Source organism: Pectinophora gossypiella, chromosome 10, assembly GCF_024362695.1.
Source record: "Pectinophora gossypiella chromosome 10, ilPecGoss1.1, whole genome shotgun sequence".
NCBI classification, from domain to species: Eukaryota; Metazoa; Arthropoda; class Insecta; order Lepidoptera; family Gelechiidae; genus Pectinophora; species Pectinophora gossypiella.
Window position 1 is genome coordinate 11,213,064 of NC_065413.1, and position 19,447 is coordinate 11,232,510.

General features: G+C 35.6%; 5 protein-coding genes across 5 annotated transcripts in view; 2 read left to right on the forward strand and 3 right to left on the reverse strand.

Annotated features, from left to right (window-relative positions):
* Nucleotides 1–19,447, reverse strand: part of LOC126370124 (protein zerknuellt 2-like) — a 205,261-nt gene that overhangs the window by 146,286 nt on the left and 39,528 nt on the right. The gene's annotated exons all lie outside the window — the stretch shown is intronic.
* On the reverse strand, nt 205–1,768 carry LOC126370149 (prefoldin subunit 5). Its single transcript, XM_050014904.1, has 3 exons — nt 1,537–1,768; nt 1,158–1,367; nt 205–942 (listed from the first exon to the last, which is right to left on the reverse strand). The coding sequence occupies exons 1-3, from the start codon at nt 1,636–1,638 to the stop codon at nt 769–771; spliced, it is 486 nt and encodes a 161-aa protein (XP_049870861.1). The 5' UTR covers nt 1,639–1,768; the 3' UTR covers nt 205–768.
* LOC126370129 (glutaredoxin 3) lies at nt 2,048–3,636 on the forward strand. The gene is made up of 4 exons (XM_050014878.1): nt 2,048–2,295; nt 2,763–2,931; nt 3,058–3,326; nt 3,405–3,636. The coding sequence occupies exons 1-4, from the start codon at nt 2,246–2,248 to the stop codon at nt 3,580–3,582; spliced, it is 666 nt and encodes a 221-aa protein (XP_049870835.1). The 5' UTR covers nt 2,048–2,245; the 3' UTR covers nt 3,583–3,636.
* LOC126370083 (golgin-45) lies at nt 3,810–8,240 on the forward strand. Its single transcript, XM_050014797.1, has 6 exons — nt 3,810–4,072; nt 4,197–4,708; nt 4,994–5,131; nt 5,552–5,613; nt 5,794–6,175; nt 6,539–8,240. Exons 1-6 carry the CDS (start codon nt 4,045–4,047, stop codon nt 6,680–6,682), a joined length of 1,266 nt encoding a protein of 421 aa, XP_049870754.1. The 5' UTR covers nt 3,810–4,044; the 3' UTR covers nt 6,683–8,240.
* LOC126370122 (protein CREG1) lies at nt 8,234–18,341 on the reverse strand. The gene is made up of 6 exons (XM_050014868.1): nt 18,152–18,341; nt 17,658–17,916; nt 16,772–16,926; nt 15,119–15,238; nt 11,719–11,800; nt 8,234–9,432 (listed from the first exon to the last, which is right to left on the reverse strand). Exons 2-6 carry the CDS (start codon nt 17,896–17,898, stop codon nt 9,266–9,268), a joined length of 765 nt encoding a protein of 254 aa, XP_049870825.1. The 5' UTR covers nt 17,899–17,916; nt 18,152–18,341; the 3' UTR covers nt 8,234–9,265.

Genomic DNA, 19,447 nt, shown 5'->3' on the forward strand with positions numbered 1-19,447 from the left:
GATGCAGCCATATACCTTAAATAACTTAAGTAGGTCCTTATGTTCAAATATAGAAGAGGTTTCAACAAAATTGGTAATAATTAAAAAGATACTTTGAATCTAGACTTTGCATTGAAAAAGGAATAGCAATAGAAATAACCCACAGAGTATTTATTACCTGCATAAAAAAAGGTTCACTGAAGAAACTAAATGGAATACAAAATGTTAAAATACTGATGTTATTTATTGCTTAATAAACCAAACTAAAACACGATACACGCAACAAAGTGTTCTTGCAACATGAATATAATTCCAATCTTTTCTCGAATTAGTTAGAAGCACAAGTGGTAAGAAAAGTACAAATAGGTATATGGACTTGAGTATTTCTTGAGAAACAAATTAGGGCACATTTCATTGGGACTAAGCATAGTATAACAATGCCAACAGATTGCATAATGCAATCATGACTTACAAAATAACAAATTGTCAAGACCTTAAATACAGTTTCGATACAAATGCATTACTCTGTCAAATATAGATTGATTTGACACCAGGACAGAAAGATAAATGTACATCCTAGTGCAAAGGATCTCTCCTTCACTGCAGCTGACAAATTATTATAGCTATATTTATGTGAGTACAAAAATTCAATTCTCTCATGTGAAGTATTCAGATAGATGAGCGAAATAGGGGTCCAGACCTGTCAAATCTCTAAGTTTGGTAAGCGGACCCTCTGAAAACTGGATAACTCTATGAAGACGATGATAAGCGAGTTTGGTGTAGTAACCGTTATGAAGTCGAGGGTTTCTGTGCCGCAGCCTGTTGCTGCATCTTAGCGTCCATCATCATGCAGATCGCTTCACGGACCCTGGTTTTCTCACCACCCATCATCTGAATCTTCTCCATCTGTTCTGTCACAAACTGAACTTTTCTCTTGAAGTAATCCTTTGCTCCCTCTATGTCCTGGAAATAAAAACCATTCAAATTAGATGCTGAGGAATTATTTTAAGAAAGAACTTGTTCAGTGGACTGTTTCTTTATTTTAATATAAGAAATAGTATTGTAGTGGCTTGATTGAAGTTAGATAAATTAAAGGATACTAAACCTTCTTCATTACTCATATCTATTCAATAGCAAATAAAACTATTTCCAAAATAATCAAAGTAATAATAGCTTACCTTTTGAGCATAATATCCAGTACCGATATCTATAATAACATTATCTGTATCTATTATAGTTCCCGGTACATACATGGATCCAGTTAGAGGGACTAGGATAGTTTTACCATTAGTCTGAGGAGTGATCTTCTCCACACTTTCACCAGACTCCACAAACTTGCCTTGAGCAATTTTCAATGTTTGCAACGAATCTTGAAACACATTCAGTTCCTGAAATTTTAAGAAATTAATTTCCATTACAGTAACAAACATTGCAAAACCTACCCAAATGGAATCATATTCTATAGGAGATCAGACAGAGTACCAAAATTATAACCGCCGACGATTAGATACGAACAAATAAACATTGAAAAGTAATATAATATTTTATTCGGCTTACCTGATCCAATTGCTGTTTAAGTTGGGCCAACTGGTGAATATTCAGCTTGGATAAATCGATTTGGTGCATGCCTGGAGCCGGAGCCGTAGATACAGTAGCCATTATTAATAAATTATTAATTTTCCGAAATATTAGTACTATTAACGTATCGATTTGTTATAATTTGTGTAAAATTGTATTATTCATAATAACCTCAAAACCCGTGCTCTGTAAAGCTAAATGTCAAAGTGACATTGACTGACTGCAATTATTTTTTTTTTTACATTTCTCATGGCCGTAACCGCAGTTTATTTGGTTCTTTTAACTCATCATCGTCCAACCAATCCAATCCCATTTCCAATCCAAATGACTACAGTGATTCGGTCCTGCAACGCTGTTTATAAGAAAAAGCTGGCAGATTAATCTACTCCTATTACTCCTATAGTATTAAATATCTGTCTGAGAGAGTATTTTTGCATTTTGAATATTTTTGATAGCTAGGAAAACCAGGCCAAAAAAAATTAAAAAGTACAAACATTGACTGTTCGTTTCGTAATTTCATTTCTCTCGCTCGAAGTTATTCTCTTCGCATCTGATGGAGACTGATTAGTGCATTCTTTATTAGGAAATTTGTTTAACAAAGACAAAGTGAATTCGTTATTGCACAGCTGAAAACGTTTCTGCAGCGAAAAATAAGAGTCTTGTTAGCTGTAGACATATCTAACCTAAAATGTCCCTCACTAACCTAAATACAGTAGAACATTTCGCAAATTTTATTAGGTAAGTTTGTTTATTGTTTACTAAGTAATATGCGCACTTGATAAACGGACAAATCATCTTTCTAATTCAGCTGACCTTATATATTATTTAAAATTATACAACATTCTATACATTCATTCTCATGAGACAAATTGTTTCTAGAACGTTTTGATAATAAAATGTTTAACACAATCAATGTAGGCACTATTCAGAAACCACGTCATGCAACATTACAATGTTATCGTTTCAACTACTGAACTCATGATCTTTGGCCTATGACAAGCATAAGTTGTTCTTAAGCGAACATAACAAATGCAATGAAATGTCTACTTATAATATCTGTTACATCAGTACAGGATCAACACCTTTAAAACTTCCAAAAATTGTGAAAACATTTTTTATAGTTTAATAATTTTATTAAAGGTCAACTGTCTTATGTTCAATGTCATTTCAATAAATTGTAAACAATTAAGGGCATTCTTTTTCAGTTCACCAAACTTGGTGGTGCTGCATTTCTCTGCAGAATGGGCCGACCAGTGTGGTCAAGTCACAGATGTGCTGCAAGAACTAGCCAAACTTCCGGACATTAAGGCTACCGGTACTAACTTTGCTGTTTGCGATGCAGAAAATCTCTCTGAAATCTCACTCAAGTACAAGGTACCTCAGTCTCTTTAACTATTCCATGCAATAATGAAACTTATTTCACGGTTGTGACAAACTTAATAACTTAGGTACCTATGTAATTCTCTGAGAAGAGGATGTAAAAATGTGAATTGATTACAGGTTGATTCGGTACCAACGGTAATATTATTCAAAAATGGAGAACAAGTAGACAGAATTGATGGAGCTGATGCGGCGCAGATTACTTCTAGAGTAAAGGCACATAGTGTTGGGAAAGCTGCGCCTATGAATGACACCCCCAAACAGCCATTAGAGGAGAGATTGAAGTCCCTTATTAATAGACATAAAGTTATGGTTTTCATAAAGGGCACTAGAGATACCCCTAGATGTGGCTTCACCAGGACCCTTATTCAAATTCTTAATGGAACTGGGTAAATCTAAATCTTAGCAATATCCTGAATACTAGTGTATTTTTGTTAATAATAATAACATCCTATTTTTATTTTCAGTGTTCAGTATGATACATTTGATATCTTATCAGATGAAGAAGTGCGCCAAGGGCTTAAAGAATATTCTGATTGGCCCACATATCCTCAACTCTATGTAAAAGGGGAATTGATTGGAGGACTAGACATAATTAAAGAAATGCAAGCAAATGGAGAACTGGAGTCTACTCTTAATGCTTAAATAAGTAGTGTTTATGTTTTATTTATTGCAATAAAGCTTTTGGATCAAGAACAAGTGTTGTTTTTGACCAGTGGTCATTGCTTATTTATAGTATATTATACTGTTTATAATCTAAAGTCCCAATACAAAAGGAAAAGGGTATGTGTGAATACCTTTCACTACCCTTTTAATTTAAAATCCTTCAAACCTACCTTCAAGTTAACGATGAAACGACCGTGCCCAGTTTTGACACTTCGCTTTTTAAGAATGAACTTTACGCTGGTGAAATGAGAAAAAGAAATAACCACTATATTTCGAAATAGTGACATCTTTCTCTTAGTTAAAGCGTTATGTGTATCGTGTGCATGACATCAAAATAAGTGTCGATTTTCCTAATAAATCATCCGTGAAATTGTCTTTTAAAATTAAAAAGTAAACTTTCTTCGTGTTTTTGTGTATAAATAAATAACATTAGAATTAATCATGGATAAACTAACTCCTTTCCATCTAAGTGAGTATTTAAAATGTTTAATGATATAGAAAAATATATGATTATTTTTGTTTGTAGTCGTGTCGTTCCACTTCGATTCAGTTCCGTGTTATAATATTAAGGAAATAATTATTTGTTTATCCAGAAATCATGAACAAGAGAAGAACCGCGGGAGATGGTATGGAGTCTGATGAAAAAACAGTTGAAGTAGATAAGAAAGTTATATCCAAACCAGGCTCCAGGTCAACCAGTAAAGAAAGCTTGATACCTGGGCGTCTTGTCCAGGTGTTCCCTACAAGTATTGTGAGACCACAGAAGAAGCACCCTCATATACACTCTAAAACTCCTAAGTTTGTGCCTTATGAGCCATATCCAGCTGCAGTGAAACCAATTACACCAAAAACTGTGTCAAAAAGCGTGAAGAAATCAAAAAATAATATGGACATCAACACACTGATAACGCAGATGTCGCAAATGAACACAAATCTGAGTGAATTCAAGCCTAGAGCTAAACTGATGTCTACTGGTGATAACAGCAACAAATCTGTCACTGATAATGATAAAACAAATGCAGTGAATCAAGAAATGCAGAAGAAAATTGATGAGCTTGTGAAGGAAAATGATTCATTAAAGGAGCAATTAAAACAACAGGTTCAGGTTTGTATGTTTTATTGATAATATAATGTTATTATTATCAAAACAATAATAGCATAGCATTCCAAATATTAGTACCATACCTATTGCAAACAACTCAATTAAAAAATAAATGTATGTATAATTATAACTTTCGATTAAAGTAGTAATCAAAATCATATTAAAGTGGTATCAGTACACTCCATCAAAAATAGGCATACAAATATTTATACACATATAATATGTACTCTGTGCTTAGATATATTATATGCACTGTATAGTGTGTAAGAAAATACAGTTTCATTGCAGGTGAACAAAGAACTAAAGACAATGTTGGTCGCTTCCATGGGAGAGGACCTTGAGACGCAGGTGCAGTCTCTAAATGAGGATAAGAAGCACCTGGCCAATGCACTGCTCAACTCTGCTCAGCACCTTTCTACTCATCAGGTTTGTATATAGTTTATGTGTAATTGTATGGCGTAAATTATGTTAGACGTCTAATCTACTTCCAGGCTGCATACACACCTAACAGATTCGGGCATTAAGTTAAATAGGTCCTTTGTGCTACCATGAACAAAGCATTGCACACCTGCTTACAGGTTGACACACTATTTTACTTAGAATAAGATCTTTAACTTTGTGTTCTTGCAAACAAATGATTAATTATGATTATGAATATTGTTTTAGGTAAGTTAATTGTCTTCTCAATTGTATATTCTCATACTAATATTCAGTGTTACTTCTTGGAATATACTATATGCTTAGATTTCAAATGGTTACTCAATACTAGCATTAAGCAGAAATGTATGTTTAAACTAACAAGTATTACAAAAAATAAGATGATTAAAATATGTTAATAATTTTTAGGAACAAACAGAATGGTTGGCTGGACAGTGTGAAGTGTGGAGAAGCAAATTCCTTGCAAGCAGGTTAGTATTCACAATCACTTATAATTGTGCTATTATTTTCCTGTATAAATTATGATTCATAAATACCTACTCAAAATAATGCTCAAGTAGTATTTGTACTGATGTTATTTTTAAATATTTGTCAAGCCTTTTTTTTTTTTTAAATGAGTTGATTGAATTTTAACCTCTTATTCATTTTAGCCTAATGGTAGAAGAGTTGGCAGACTGCAAGAAACAACTCAACGAAAAGACTGAGAACCTACAACAAGCTATAAGACAATTACTAGACGAGAGATGCAGATCTAGAGATATGATGTTATGCACATACAAAAACCTATACAGCTTACATGAGAAATGGCTGGAAAATATAACTATATCTCAATACACTGGAAATAACATGTACAATAGGCCTATAGGTAATCTAAACTTCAGTGCCACAATGCCACATTCAACAAATATCTTGGACATGTCGTCAGTGAACTTGAAGCTGTCTGAAAACATCAGCAACTCTGTGGAGAAGCAAGATATAAGTCATCTGAACAGCTTGCCTACTCTCACCGATGGGGAGGTGCACGCTGAAAATGTAAGTAATATAATAACCATGAATGCCGGTTCGAACCCCCGTACCAGACCAATGAGTTATTCATTTTATCTTAAGTGTTTGAGTACATAGACGGCATACGCTGTGTCTGTTTTTGAAGGCCGCTACTTATCACGTCAATGTAGATAGCGTAAGTAACCCATGCAGCCGAGGCTAGTCTATATAGATTTTAATAATACTTTATGCATGTCAGTGAACAAACAAATTCAATCAATCTCCATTTCTTGAATCTTCTTTTGGGTCAATTTTGATGATAGAAAGCTGTTATATATAACTTAATTTTATAACTAGGCTTGTTTTGTAGCTTGGTTTTATAATTTGTTACCAAAAGCTTCTGTTTTTTAGGTGATGGCCATGCCGTTGGAAGTGAAGAGAGTGAACGAGGAGCCAGTGAATGCCCTTGTGCATCACGCTTACAGCAACAGCGGGAACTCACCGCGCCCCGTCGCCTCCTGCGTACATTGCAACGGCAAGGTTCAACTCCTTTAACATTTAAGGACTGACCGCAGGTCGTCGTTCATAATAGCCTAGGGATCAGGACATCGGCTATAGTCCTATTCTATAAATAAGAACTTATTATTGCTTCACCGAAATTACTATACTTAATATGATGTTACTGTATTGTTTTGATTATGTCGCTTACGTCTTGCTCCTATGCCGCGGCGTGGGATATGCACAGCATCGCGCATAACACAACCAAAAACCGAGGGCTTTGACCAAAAGACGAAGACCTTTATCTATTTAGACAGCATTCGCTACGTCTATTAGAAGCCTGCGTTATGTATCGCGTCCCGCGTGATAGCGTAACCTGTGCAGCCTAGGCTTAAAGGGCTGTTTTGCAGTCAACCAGTTTGCGCAAACGCCAATGGTGTTCCTTAGGTTGTAATTTTACCGTCGTTGCCGTCACTGCCAAATTAGGGTTCCCTTTTCTAAATAAAGGATGTAAGTGTATATTTTTTCCATCTACTTCACAGGTATAAAGTGTGGAAGTAATTAATTGTTAGGAGAATATAATAATTAGGATCGAAAGTGTGTTACAATAAAAAGTTATTAGCCAATTGATAACCTCCTTCTTTTTGAAGTAGGTTAAAAATTGCAATGAGTGAAAAACCCTCCAGGCTACGTTCCCCAAATATAATATAGATGGCGCTGTCCAGATTTAACGTGATAGTTAATTACCAAAATAATATAATATAGTGGCAGGTATATAAAAATAATTGTTGCTTGATATTTAAGAATTATGCTGCTACCTATATTGCTTCTCTTTATTTTGATCAGAATAATAATGGGTGGAAGATGTGTTGTGCCTAGGTGTAATAACAAGGGTCATTTGTACCCCAAAAATGAAGATAAAAGATGCATATAATGGCAGTTATCCGTAAAATTAGAAGGTTAACTAAACGAAGGGAAATATGGACAGCGCCATCTGTATTTTTTTGGGGAAACGTCGCCTGGAAAGTCCCTCATTGTATTATGTTATATCGCTACCTAAGGGTCGAACCACATCTGTGAGCGCGCTATAATGCTAGCATGATATACGCTATCGCCTCCTCGATTCTGCCGCGTGCGGTCGCTCTCTCTCGCTCTAGCAAAATGACGGTCCTGAGTAACAGAAAAGGATAGAGGTATAGGAAAATGCGATGAGATGTTGATAAATGTGGTTTGACCTGTTTTACGATTTATGTTATTGCGGTTGTATCAATAACATTATTTTTTTATATTTATTAATGTTTTGAAAATTGTTGTTATACTTAACCATTTATTGCGTATTTTTGTGAAATTTAATGCAGGATAGACACGTATTGTAAATAAATCAATGAATTGCCTGTTACAACTTAAAGATATATTTTATTTTCTGTGTATTAAATGTATAGCAAATTGTTTAGTCATACTTAATATAATATTTATTTGTATTATAGTACCTGATAGCAATAATCTAATTCCTGCATAAATAATGGTGCTCTAAAGTTCATTCCAAGAAAGGTGATTCGTATTTTCTTGCTGTAACTATGTAAATGAATTTTGAAATAAAATAAAATATCCAGCATTCAATGGTTTTATTAGAAAGGTTTTGATTACAAAAAATATGTCTATATCATCAGATGATTTTTGGTTACAATACGTATCACAATGGTTTACTTATACTAAGGCGCTATGACGCTTTAGCGAATATGTGAGCTACCTAGTAAGCTGAAATCACAAACTGATTTCCAATAATAAGTAATTTGGGAATGGCTCTCCTTTACGATACGCAATAGAAATCCTGTAAAAATCTATAATATTACTATTACAGTTTACTAAATTATTCAAACTTGTAAGTTATATTTTGTTTACTATTAGAATCGAAAACTTAATATAAAAAAAAATTCAGTACTCGCGGCATGGTCTACGGAGACACTGTGCGTGCAGTACCTCTATTAGTCGAAGCCCGTGGGATTTGACGCGTCTAAATAGATAACGTAACACACAGTCACACACCGGACACTTCATACAAAAATCTTATTCTGACCGCGTGCCGCGTAAATGCGAGCGAGACGGTCCGCGCGCACTCCCCTTTACCCCTTAGCGGGTTTACGGCCATTTAAGACTGAAGTAGGACCCAGAGGGGATGATGTCAGCATTGGTACGAATTGGTGAGTAACCGTTTGTTTGTTTGTATACTCTTTGTTGCTTTAAAATACAAAGGAAATTTACATATAATTTATCGTTGGATAAAGCACAGTCGAACTTATCCCTAATTGGGATTTCTTCTAGCTAACCGTGGACAGCCTGAGAGAAACTCAGTGGGCCGGTGTTATCACGCAATAAATGAGTTGATATCTATGAAATACAAGTAAACTAAATGTATACTTATTACTAATATTACTAAACACGTACATAGACTACTTATCATTAATTACATAAATAAACCGTTCTATACGTATTATTATTCTTTATTCTATGGTTGTGTAAGCATACGACATTGCCATGGTGCGAGTACTAGAGTCGTATCATCGTATTCGCAAAGCCTTTCCCAAAGTTCTTAAAACCAAAACCAATTAGCTCACAGAGTCCCTATGGCCGAGTTCAACTTCAAACATAGGTGACCTCTGTGTGCAGTTTATTGGCACGGTCGAGTATCTCTGTGCCAGTATAGTTGTACGCGAGGTACTCCTTCACTGGGATGTACTTGGCCCCGCCGAACCAGTCCACCATCGCTATCTGGGCAATCTTCAGCTTAGCCACGAACCAGGCGTGATCTGAAACAGATAAAAGTATGAGTGCTTATAAGAGAAATATTTATTTCCTCCATTTTTTTAGAGATCGCTTCATGCGATCCGGCCGCGTTTGCCCATCTTTGTTGAGATGAGCGTAAATGTCTTGTGAATGTGTGTGTGCAATAGTGTTATATTATTATTACCTATTTAATAGTAAAACATGTCATAAGTTGTAACAGAGATTTATATTTTATACCAGGTTTTTATACCCGATACTTTAGGTCTAAGAGTTCCATGGCAAAAGTACATACACATACATACATACACAGCCTATATACGTCCCACTGCTGGGCACAGGCCTCCCCTCAATCAACCGGAGGGGGTATGGAGCATACTCCACCACGCTGCTCCACTGCGGGTTGGTGGAGGTGTTTTTACGGCTAATAGCCGGGACCAACGGCTTAACGTGCCCTCCGAAACACGGAATCATCTTACTTTTTCGGACAATCAGGTGATTCAAGCCTGAAAAGTCCTTACCAAACAAAGGACAGTCTCACAAAGTGATTTCGACAATGTCCCCATCGGGAATCGAACCCGGACCTCCAGATCGTGAGCCTAATGCTCTAACCACTAGACCACGGAGGCTGTTATGGCAAAAGTATAGAATTAAAAATAATTTAAAAAAACATGAGTTTTGCGATGGTAATTCCACTTGATATTAACTCAGAATCATGGTCTAAATCATCCCCTTCAGTATTCGTTATTATGTCACTAACACCCTGTATATGTTATCACACATTGTACGGTGCCTAAGTAATTAACAATAATGGCTGTAGGTAATAAGTATATTTCCGCTTACGCTAAATTAAATAATAATATTGATAATTAATATAAATTATACCCGTACTATTACGATAATATTTATACGTTTTTAATAATATATACCGTACATCGTATCGCATATTTGCATCAAGTAGGTCTACGATTAAAATATAATGAGAAATTATATTCTGAGAACAAAGGACTAGGAACATACACTAGGTCTTCAATAACAACTCGTTTACGCATACTTTAGTCGTTTGTGGATTGTTATGTTAAATATATTAGTACCTATGTTGATTATGTGTAACTGCCTTAGCAATATTTCAAAGAAACGATTAGTATTTCTATAGGAATTTACAACTGTAACCAAGCAATAAAAGAAAGCATGCACTACCTATAAAATACTTAATAAATTCTTGGTTTATCACAAGGTATGTAAATACGGTAAGGTAAGGAAATATGCGTGTTATTTTTGATGATAACAGAAATTAATTTAAGTACCTACCTACTTGCTTTGAAATCACAAGCGTGCTTGCTTTTAAATCACAAACTTGCTTTGATATCACTTCAATAGTTTCAATTAATTTCGCATATAGTGATAGGCGAAAAAAAGCCAAAAATATTGTATAATAGAATAAATATTAGGTACTAGGAACTACATAAATACCTATTACGTAATTATATAATATAGCGTTTTTGTAACGTGACTTTTACTTTATTTGGTAAATAAATATTTTTTACTTTTTTTTTACTTTATTGTAGACCCATATGGCATTAAATACTTGGCCAGACGCTCTAGCAAACTATCGGTTCTGGTAAAGGGTAGAAGCGTAGGAAAGTGCGTTGCATTGCAGCCAGATGTACTTAGTTCAACCCTAAACTCACCCTTACTGCGTTGGCAAAAGGAAGACAACTTGCAGCCACTCAGTCTTAATGTGTATATGACGAACCATAATTATGGTAAAATGATAATTGAATTAATAAACATATGGAATATTAGTACCGGATTTGCACCAATGAGTTACTAGTTTTCACTAACACAGTTGGCTCGACCATTATAATCGGCGATACGGCTCACCACCCATCACATTGGTTTAACAGAAGGCTCGGTGAGGTCTGGCCACATAATTTCATCTTGCGATGGATGTACGTTGGGCTCGCGATCCGGAGGTCCCGGGTTCGAATCCCGGTGGGGACATATTACAAAAATCACTTTCTGTCCGTAGTTTGGTTAGGACATTACAGACTGATTACCTGATTGTCCGAAAGTAAGATCATCTATGCTTCGGTAGGCACGTTAAGTAGTCGGTCCAGGCTACTATTTACTAAAATAAGTATGCAGTCGTTACTTGAAGTATGATAGGGGCCTTTAGCGGCTCAATAATAACCCTGAAACCAGGGTTGATCACACGAGCGGGGTAAGACCCCAATTGAGATATAGACGTGAGTTCATGTTATGAATAAATAAAAAAAAGGCATAGTATAAAAGTAAGCGAGAATACCAACCTGCCGGCCAAGTAGCCATAGCGGGGTGTCGCTCGAACAAGGCGGCCTTGGCGAACGTATACTCAGGGGTACCTTCCTTCAACTGCAAACATTAAATAAATTATTATAAGAACAAAATAAATATGAGTATTTTACAAGAATATAAGTACACAATTCTCTATAGAAAATTACGAAGCGAAAGACTTTTGCTCGCCATTTATGATCATAATACAAAATGATCCGAATTATCGAATAAATTAACATTTATTAATCTCTTGAGATATCATTTTTTCAAATATTAAATACCTATGTATTTCTTATACTCATAAGTATTTATTTATATCAAATTCCGCCAAAATGGTCGATAAATAAATGATTAAACTTAGGTCAAAAGCAAACTTAGGTCAAAAGGTAGGTAGTCGTACGCAGGCGTTCCCTCTGCGAACCTATGTCCCCAGGACAGGTAGTTCTATAAAAACTACTTAGTTGCAGTTGGCCTGCGCGCTAGACTGAATCCATAGAAATAAAATGTTTCATTGCGACCATGTGTTCGTACCTACAAATTGTGGTGTTATAAAAATACATAAGTAAGTATTATAGTGCGTAGCTGAAACGAAGTCTTCGAAAAATGCCTAATAACCACAATGTGACGTCTCACATCTTCCTGGCCCGCGAAAAGTGGCAGAAAATGTTGTACTGACAACTAACGCCATGGTCCGCGGAGGTCCGTGTTTCAAATGCGTTCAGGGCGGAGTACTATTGATTCTAAATGCAAGTAATTTTGACAGTTTCTCTTCGTATATCGCCTTAATACTTCGTATCAACAGTGATGCAACATGTCTTTGATTACGTGAAATCACTGGCCACCCCATTAGAGATTACGGGCGTGATTTTATATATGTATATCGGCCTTAGTTCTGTTCGGTTGTTTGTTTTGTAACTACTTGACGAAATTTTCCGTAGAGCTAGCAATAAGGTAACACTGACAGTGTAGTAAGTACGAGTAGGTAATACCTAGATTTGGTATAACAGGAAATATCCAGATTCAGATTGACTTCATTGAACATGACATCAAAGCAGACAATCTACAAATGAACTGGATTCAAATTGTTTGATTAAAATTGGCTATTATTTCTTGTACAATAAATGTACCTTTAAAGAATAACAGCAAATTGGCTAATGAGGTAATAAGTGACCCTGTTACATGCGAGTGCTCGGTTAGATCATGCGTGAGACACGCGTGGGCTTATCAGATGCATTACTGCAAAGACTTTATTTAGTCGCGGCGCGACATGTATCGCGGGCTTCGATCAATAGACGAGATGTAACTACATACGTATAAATGTAAACAAATATTGTCATATATTTAAGGCTTTAATGGTACAAACTAAAGATATTATATATTATATGTTAATCTACGTTGATAGCATAAACCGTGCAACCCTCGCGGCACGGTAATTATAACGAGGGCTTTGACCAATAGCCGTACGAAATCTATCCACGTAGATACCATTCGCTGCGTCTATTCGCAGCGTGTTTGCCGTGCAGAGCTTGCTCGGGAGTCAGTAGCCGTACACCATTACTGGTAAACGATCGATCCAATAGAATTGGTTTATATAGCGTATGTGCAGTCAACATAGTTCATTTATCGCGTCGTGCGCGATATGAGGACAGCATGCAGCGAAGGTTATTTGAGAGACTTGGCCCGATAGCGATAAGGACTAAGAAGTGGCCGTTGAGTAAGGAAACAATGTCCTACTTCTTACTTGAACTATTCTGTTTCCGGCCTATTTATGCACTTCCTACACTTACCTGTGTCGAAACTAATACGCACGGAACTCTACTATACCTAATGACTGTTATTAAAAGTATCATTAATTCATGTTAACGTTGGTAGTTTGTCTGCTGTAAGAATAATCTAGTCCCGTGCAGAATTTCTAACGTAGATCTAAATTTTGCAAAAAAGGTTATTATAAGGTTAGTGATTATTTAGAAGATATGAATGCATGGGATTAACTGCCTGAGGACTGATATTAGGCAGCTAAGTTACTCAATTGTATTACAATATATATTTTTTTTTTGTTTAAAAGAGCGTCTATGGCCCTGTGTGATGAGGTTATTCTTGCAGCTTCTTTTCCCCGGCTATACAGGTTGTGAGAAGCTGCAGTAGTTTCAGGCGGATGAGACGTTCGTTATGTAAAAATTGACGATTCAAAGTGTACTTAACTATGTTACCTACTGAATAAAGATATTTTTGAATTTGAATAAATCTTAGGTAGTTAGTATATTATATTTATGTATATTATAGTATACTTATTTGTTGTTTGGAAAGCTTGTATTTGTTTGGCTTCAATGATAAGTTAAATTGGCTTACATTCGATTGTTTAGCTGTAGATATGTCTTATGTCAATAATAAATATGTGTGCACGTGTCCATGATTTTACTGCTAAGTAGGAATCAATAAATATAATTTTATTTGTTCCTTGTAGATTAATGACTGACTAATCCATGGAGAGTCCGCGCCACGAAAGTAGTTAGAATATAAATAGCTTACCTATTATAAAAGGACGCCACACACAAAAACAAGACAATAACATCTTTTAAAATTTTCACAAAACAATTACAAAAAAAGCAAAACGGAAGTTCAACGAAACGGTCATAAGGTGGTGGTGGACGTCCTGAGATAAAAGGGCCTCGCTCAGCACAGTCGCGGTGTGAACGACGACGCTATTTCTGCGCGCGACCATTGAAATCCACGGAACTTCTTTCGTGGTGTGACTGTATCTACATTAGCCAAACGAAATTTTAAAAAATAGTAAATAACAAGTCGTACCTAACCTATCAATACAAGTGACAATACACGAAAGGACCTAACATGGCCAAAACCCCCTGACATGGCTCACGTAACGACTACATACTTACTTAGGTAAATAGCAACTCGCGACTGTTTAACGTGCACTCCGAACGGGTCATCTTACAACAATCGGACTTTCGGACAATCAGGTGATTAGCCTGCAATATTCTAATCAAACTGGGGATCACAAAGTGAATTTTGTGATCATGTCCCCACCAGGATTCGAACTGGAATCCTCCGGATCGTGAACCCCACGTTTAACCACTGGACCACGGAGGACGTTATGTAATAATGAATGACGTACCACTCACGCACCTATCACGTTGGACTAACAGAAAGCTCGGTAAGGTGTGGGTACTTAGTTGATCTTGGGATGGATGTGTCTCTGACTTACCCCAATGGACAATAGACACATATACAGGGTGTCAGACATCGTAACGAAAACTTTGAGGGATGATTCAGGCCACGATTCTGAGTTGATATCAAGTGGAATTTTTCGTTAGTATTCATTACGATGTCACTAACACCTGTATATCTTATAATAATATTATGTTATGAATGACGTACCCTCTTCATCTTCCCGGAGAGCATGAGCCGGGTGCAGCGCGGGTCCTCAGGGTCCCACTTCTGGTTCTCGCAGTACCTCGTCTCCTCCAGCGACACTTGCACGGTGGCGCGGCTGTTTCTCTACCGGAGGAAATATTACAATATGAGTAGGTACAGTCATGAGCAATAACATGTATCCACTTTAGAACCCTGTCGCACTACCATATTTGACATTTAATGAGACTTACGGTTTAATTTGTCAAAAAGTTAATGTGAGATGGTATCAAACTGTATACATACTGTGAAAAACGGTAAGTCTAGGCTAGATGAATCCAGGCGCCGCGCCGGCCAGGATGATGATGTGCCTCAAAGAGGTCACGTCACAGTACCTACATCAAACCTAAAACCATTCCGGCGTTTATATTTCTATAATCGCTACCGTAGGTAGGTACCTATCTAGGTGTATACCTATAACCAATGCGAAATGACTAGAAACATCGCGACAAGGAAAGTATTTTCTTACTAGGTATGTCAACCTACTTGAGATAAACTAGACGAAGAATTTTATTATTTTATAATAGGTACCTACAATAGGGTAGTTTCCAACTAGTCAAATCAGTCATTGAAAAACGTGATAAAATGTCTCACTTATTATTACATATTTCTTTATTAATATCTTTGAAAAAAGAATACGTTTTTGCCACCTTTAGATCTGTCTTTATTTAGTAATCAGAGTTTCATAATTCAGAGATAAATAAGTAGGTAGTTGTCGATATACATATAAATACTCTAGTATACAAAATCGGCAATATAGCCTACCTACTCTTAATTAATAGGTAAAGGCCGTATGTAATAGTACAGAAGATACTACATAATTGTAATAATAATGTGGTTGTGGTTCTACCTAGTAGTATATTACTTACCACATGATATTATCGAAAACCTAATTAACACAAGTCGTAATCAGGTTGGTAGTAATAGTAAGCATAGTAATTATTTCTTATTATCTAAGCCCAACACAAATGCACACAGATTAAGTACAGCGTTCCGGCCGAATGCGGGATTTTGTTTATAACCGCGGCGTATTTTTATGTGAACACGTGCATACGAACTTAAACATTACAAAAAAATCCGAAACGATCCTAATACTATTTACCAATGTTTAGAACGAGCTATAAACATCTCATAGCATTTGATGCGATTGGCAGTTTGCATATAAATAACCCTTGCATAGGTAATTCTTGCAATTACTCCGCCCGTTATTTGAAGTACCTACATACCTACATTTACTTCACAATAGCACACATCTGCATAGTATACGTATCACGTCTATAATCCCTAGGTACAGTAGATACTAGGTACACCACACGTCAAGCAACAGCAACTAGCATAACATAACAAATACTTTATTGCACAAACAGGAAAAAACAAAATACAAAACAAAAGAGAAATAAAAAGTAGTATAAGTGGCTTGCTATTCTAAGAGCTAGCATTTTTATAATATGTAAGAGTCAACGGTCGCCAGACCTACGTTGTCTGGCGACCGTTGACTCTTGCACTATTAGATCTTGTCTGCAGAATTGATACATCAAACCATATAAAAAGTGAAAATCTGTTACAACAAATTGAATGAAAATATATAATGATTACTAACTAAAGTAGTACAAAACTGACCGTCAAGTCGCGAGCTGTGAAATCAGCTGGGGCCATGTAGAAATAGGGGATTCCAGTGGAGTTGGCCAGAGACCCGTCCACCACAGATTTGACATTTGAGAATGGGAACCCTTGGATAGCTGACAGGCTTGAAATTGTAGCTACTGACGCCCAGTCTGGGGAAGAAAGAAATGTGTTTGAAAATGATAATTCCTTATTTATTAAGTAGGTATAATTTCCAGTAACATTATAATAGTTACCTTTATCATTGATTATGCAAATATTTCTTTTTCATCCAAATTGAATAATCATTTACTTTGCAATTTAATCAAGTTCAAGGTCAATGGCAAAAATTCTCATGAATTTTAATTTTAAGCTTCACGAGGAATCTAAATAGGTACCTAGGTATGTTAATTTAATACTTGTAGGTAAACTGTTGAATTAGATACCTATCTTATAAGTTTCTTGTCATAACTTCTTATCAGCCATAACACCATGTGAAATGACATACCTACTGAGGTTGTCTTTGACTTTAAAAGGTATTTTATTTGTATAATATTTGTTCTGTTCATTTTTCAATGTTTTAATAGATTATTACAGCATTAAATTATTGATATATATACCTAATTTTTTTTTGTTACAAAAGAGGTTGGATTCCTTTTCATAAAAAAAAGTTTAATTTAAATTTTTAATCTCATACTTGGCTGGTATTCCAAAAAAATATGTTGAAGCCATTAAATAAATTTAAAAAATCTGAATTTATTTTTCAGTGAAGTGAAATGGCAATTGAAATATTTTTCTGATATTTCTGCCAGTACGTACTTACAAGCAAACAATACAATTTGGTATGCAATGCAAACTTCTTACAAGTATTTGGCAAAAGACTTGAATATTTTTAAAAACTTACCAGCATTATGCAGCACGTATCTGGCCATAGGTATCAACTTCGTGTGATCAGGTGGGTCACTTCTATAATTATTTCTAGGTCTAACAGTAGAGATTTCATTGGCCTCATCCCTATGGACCCAGTTTTCCCGGTGACGTCCATGGTGATTTGAATCCTGATGGTATGTCAATTCTGGTGGCCGATACTTGCATTCCGCGCACACCACCAGTAAACACAAGGCAGCGAATATTTGGAACTTCATTTCGAAAAGTTGTTCAGTCTAAAAAATAGTACTTATAAAAATACTTATTAAATTACCTTGCAATGGAAAGTTATATTCATTACAATAATAGCAAATTTTATTAATTTAAACAAAACCGACGAACTTTTGAACAAATACCACTAAGTTTAAAAAATAATATCCGTTTCACATTAAAATATTTTTGAAACTTGAATTTTCTCTATCTTCTAATGTATGACATTAATACGCCTTATTTACTAGCGATTACACATACCCAAAAACACTGCCAAAAACTGCGGAGTCACAAAATTAACTCTTGCGCGCTGTATTTTTAACTAAAAGGAAGTGCGCAAAACAAATCACACGCACGTCCGTCACTCACAACTGTCAAGTCAAGACAGCTGTAATCTAACGTTATAGTCGCCGGTCGCGTTGCGCTCAAATAACGGAGTTAAAATATAGCGAATAAACGGAGCGTTACTAAAATAGAGCTTCAATAAAAAAAAACATTACTTATCTACATTGTTATATTTATTATTATAACAATACATACATACATACATAAACTCACGCCCGTAATCCCTAATGGGGTGGGCAGAGCCACAAGTAATCAAAGACAACTATTATAACAATCCTTACTTTATTATTCAATGTATTTGTTTTCCAATTCTTTAACAGAACTGAATGACATAGTTTATTAGAAGAATTTAAAAACGAGTAATTAACTAATGAGTTTTATTATAGTTATAACAAGCATAACGCGTTAAAACATAATAGTGTTCTTGGTATTAGCGCCACACTTGGACACTATCTAAAAAAGCGCGAATTTTAAATAACTGAAAGTTTTCGTAGCCGATCTCTTTTAAATAATTATACACTTTACAGGTTAATATTTATAAGGATTGTTAACTATTAATATTTATATCAATTGTTAAGTAAACTAAACAGGACGGCTTAGAATTCTGTTTAATTTCAATACATACTTACTCATATCTTTAGTTTATATAACGCACAAGTGGGAACGTATTACGTATCTTTGCTAAAGCTTTTGGTTCACTTTCGAAGGCCGCTCTTGTAATGACGCAACCATACCGGCATAAAGTTTATCCAAACATTGCGATAAATACCTCACGTAGACGATAAGAGCGATAGGTTCAACCCACAAAATTTGTTTAATTTGATAACGTCGTCACGTATCGTTTGATTAATAATAATTGATCATATCTTACTGCCTATTATACGCCATAGTAGAGACTCTAAAACTGTTTTAAGTTTTTTGCTAATAAAAGTAGGTAAAAATTCAATCACGTAAAAATTCAAGTTATCGCTCACGTGGGAAACTGGTGTTTTATGCGAAGTAGAAAGTGCATAATACACTTATTTTCAGTTTACCGTATATTTTCTGTAACATCAAACGTCACATTTCGATTTCGTAGTAGGGTGTGGTTGGTTACCAATTGTTTTGAGACGGGGAAAGCCAAGGATATTACCACGATTTTATATAATATACCTACCTAGTGGTAAATCTCTTGGTAGCTACTGGGTGTCTTACTAACTATATTTCGATGCA

What these genes read in the sequence shown, in the direction of transcription:
- LOC126370149 (XM_050014904.1), bottom strand. Translation starts at nt 1,638, where the DNA reads ATGGCTACTGTATCTACGGCTCCGGCTCCAGGCATGCACCAAATCGAT. An exon ending in TTAAACAGCAATTGGATCAG is followed by an intron (nt 1,368 to 1,536) that starts GTAAGCCGAATA and finishes TTAAAATTTCAG; the next exon opens with GAACTGAATGTGTTTCAAGA. An exon ending in CTGGATATTATGCTCAAAAG is followed by an intron (nt 943 to 1,157) that starts GTAAGCTATTAT and finishes TTTTATTTCCAG; the next exon opens with GACATAGAGGGAGCAAAGGA.
- LOC126370129 (XM_050014878.1), top strand. Translation starts at nt 2,246, where the DNA reads ATGTCCCTCACTAACCTAAATACAGTAGAACATTTCGCAAATTTTATT. An exon ending in CATTTCGCAAATTTTATTAG is followed by an intron (nt 2,296 to 2,762) that starts GTAAGTTTGTTT and finishes ATTCTTTTTCAG; the next exon opens with TTCACCAAACTTGGTGGTGC. An exon ending in AAATCTCACTCAAGTACAAG is followed by an intron (nt 2,932 to 3,057) that starts GTACCTCAGTCT and finishes AATTGATTACAG; the next exon opens with GTTGATTCGGTACCAACGGT.
- LOC126370083 (XM_050014797.1), top strand. Translation starts at nt 4,045, where the DNA reads ATGGATAAACTAACTCCTTTCCATCTAA. An exon ending in AGCAAATTCCTTGCAAGCAG is followed by an intron (nt 5,614 to 5,793) that starts GTTAGTATTCAC and finishes TATTCATTTTAG; the next exon opens with CCTAATGGTAGAAGAGTTGG. An exon ending in GGGAGGTGCACGCTGAAAAT is followed by an intron (nt 6,176 to 6,538) that starts GTAAGTAATATA and finishes TCTGTTTTTTAG; the next exon opens with GTGATGGCCATGCCGTTGGA.
- LOC126370122 (XM_050014868.1), bottom strand. Translation starts at nt 17,898, where the DNA reads ATGAAGTTCCAAATATTCGCTGCCTTGTGTTTACTGGTGGTGTGCGCG. An exon ending in ATACGTGCTGCATAATGCTG is followed by an intron (nt 16,927 to 17,657) that starts GTAAGTTTTTAA and finishes TTTCTTCCCCAG; the next exon opens with ACTGGGCGTCAGTAGCTACA. An exon ending in TCTCCGGGAAGATGAAGAGG is followed by an intron (nt 11,801 to 15,118) that starts GTACGTCATTCA and finishes TAATGTTTGCAG; the next exon opens with TTGAAGGAAGGTACCCCTGA.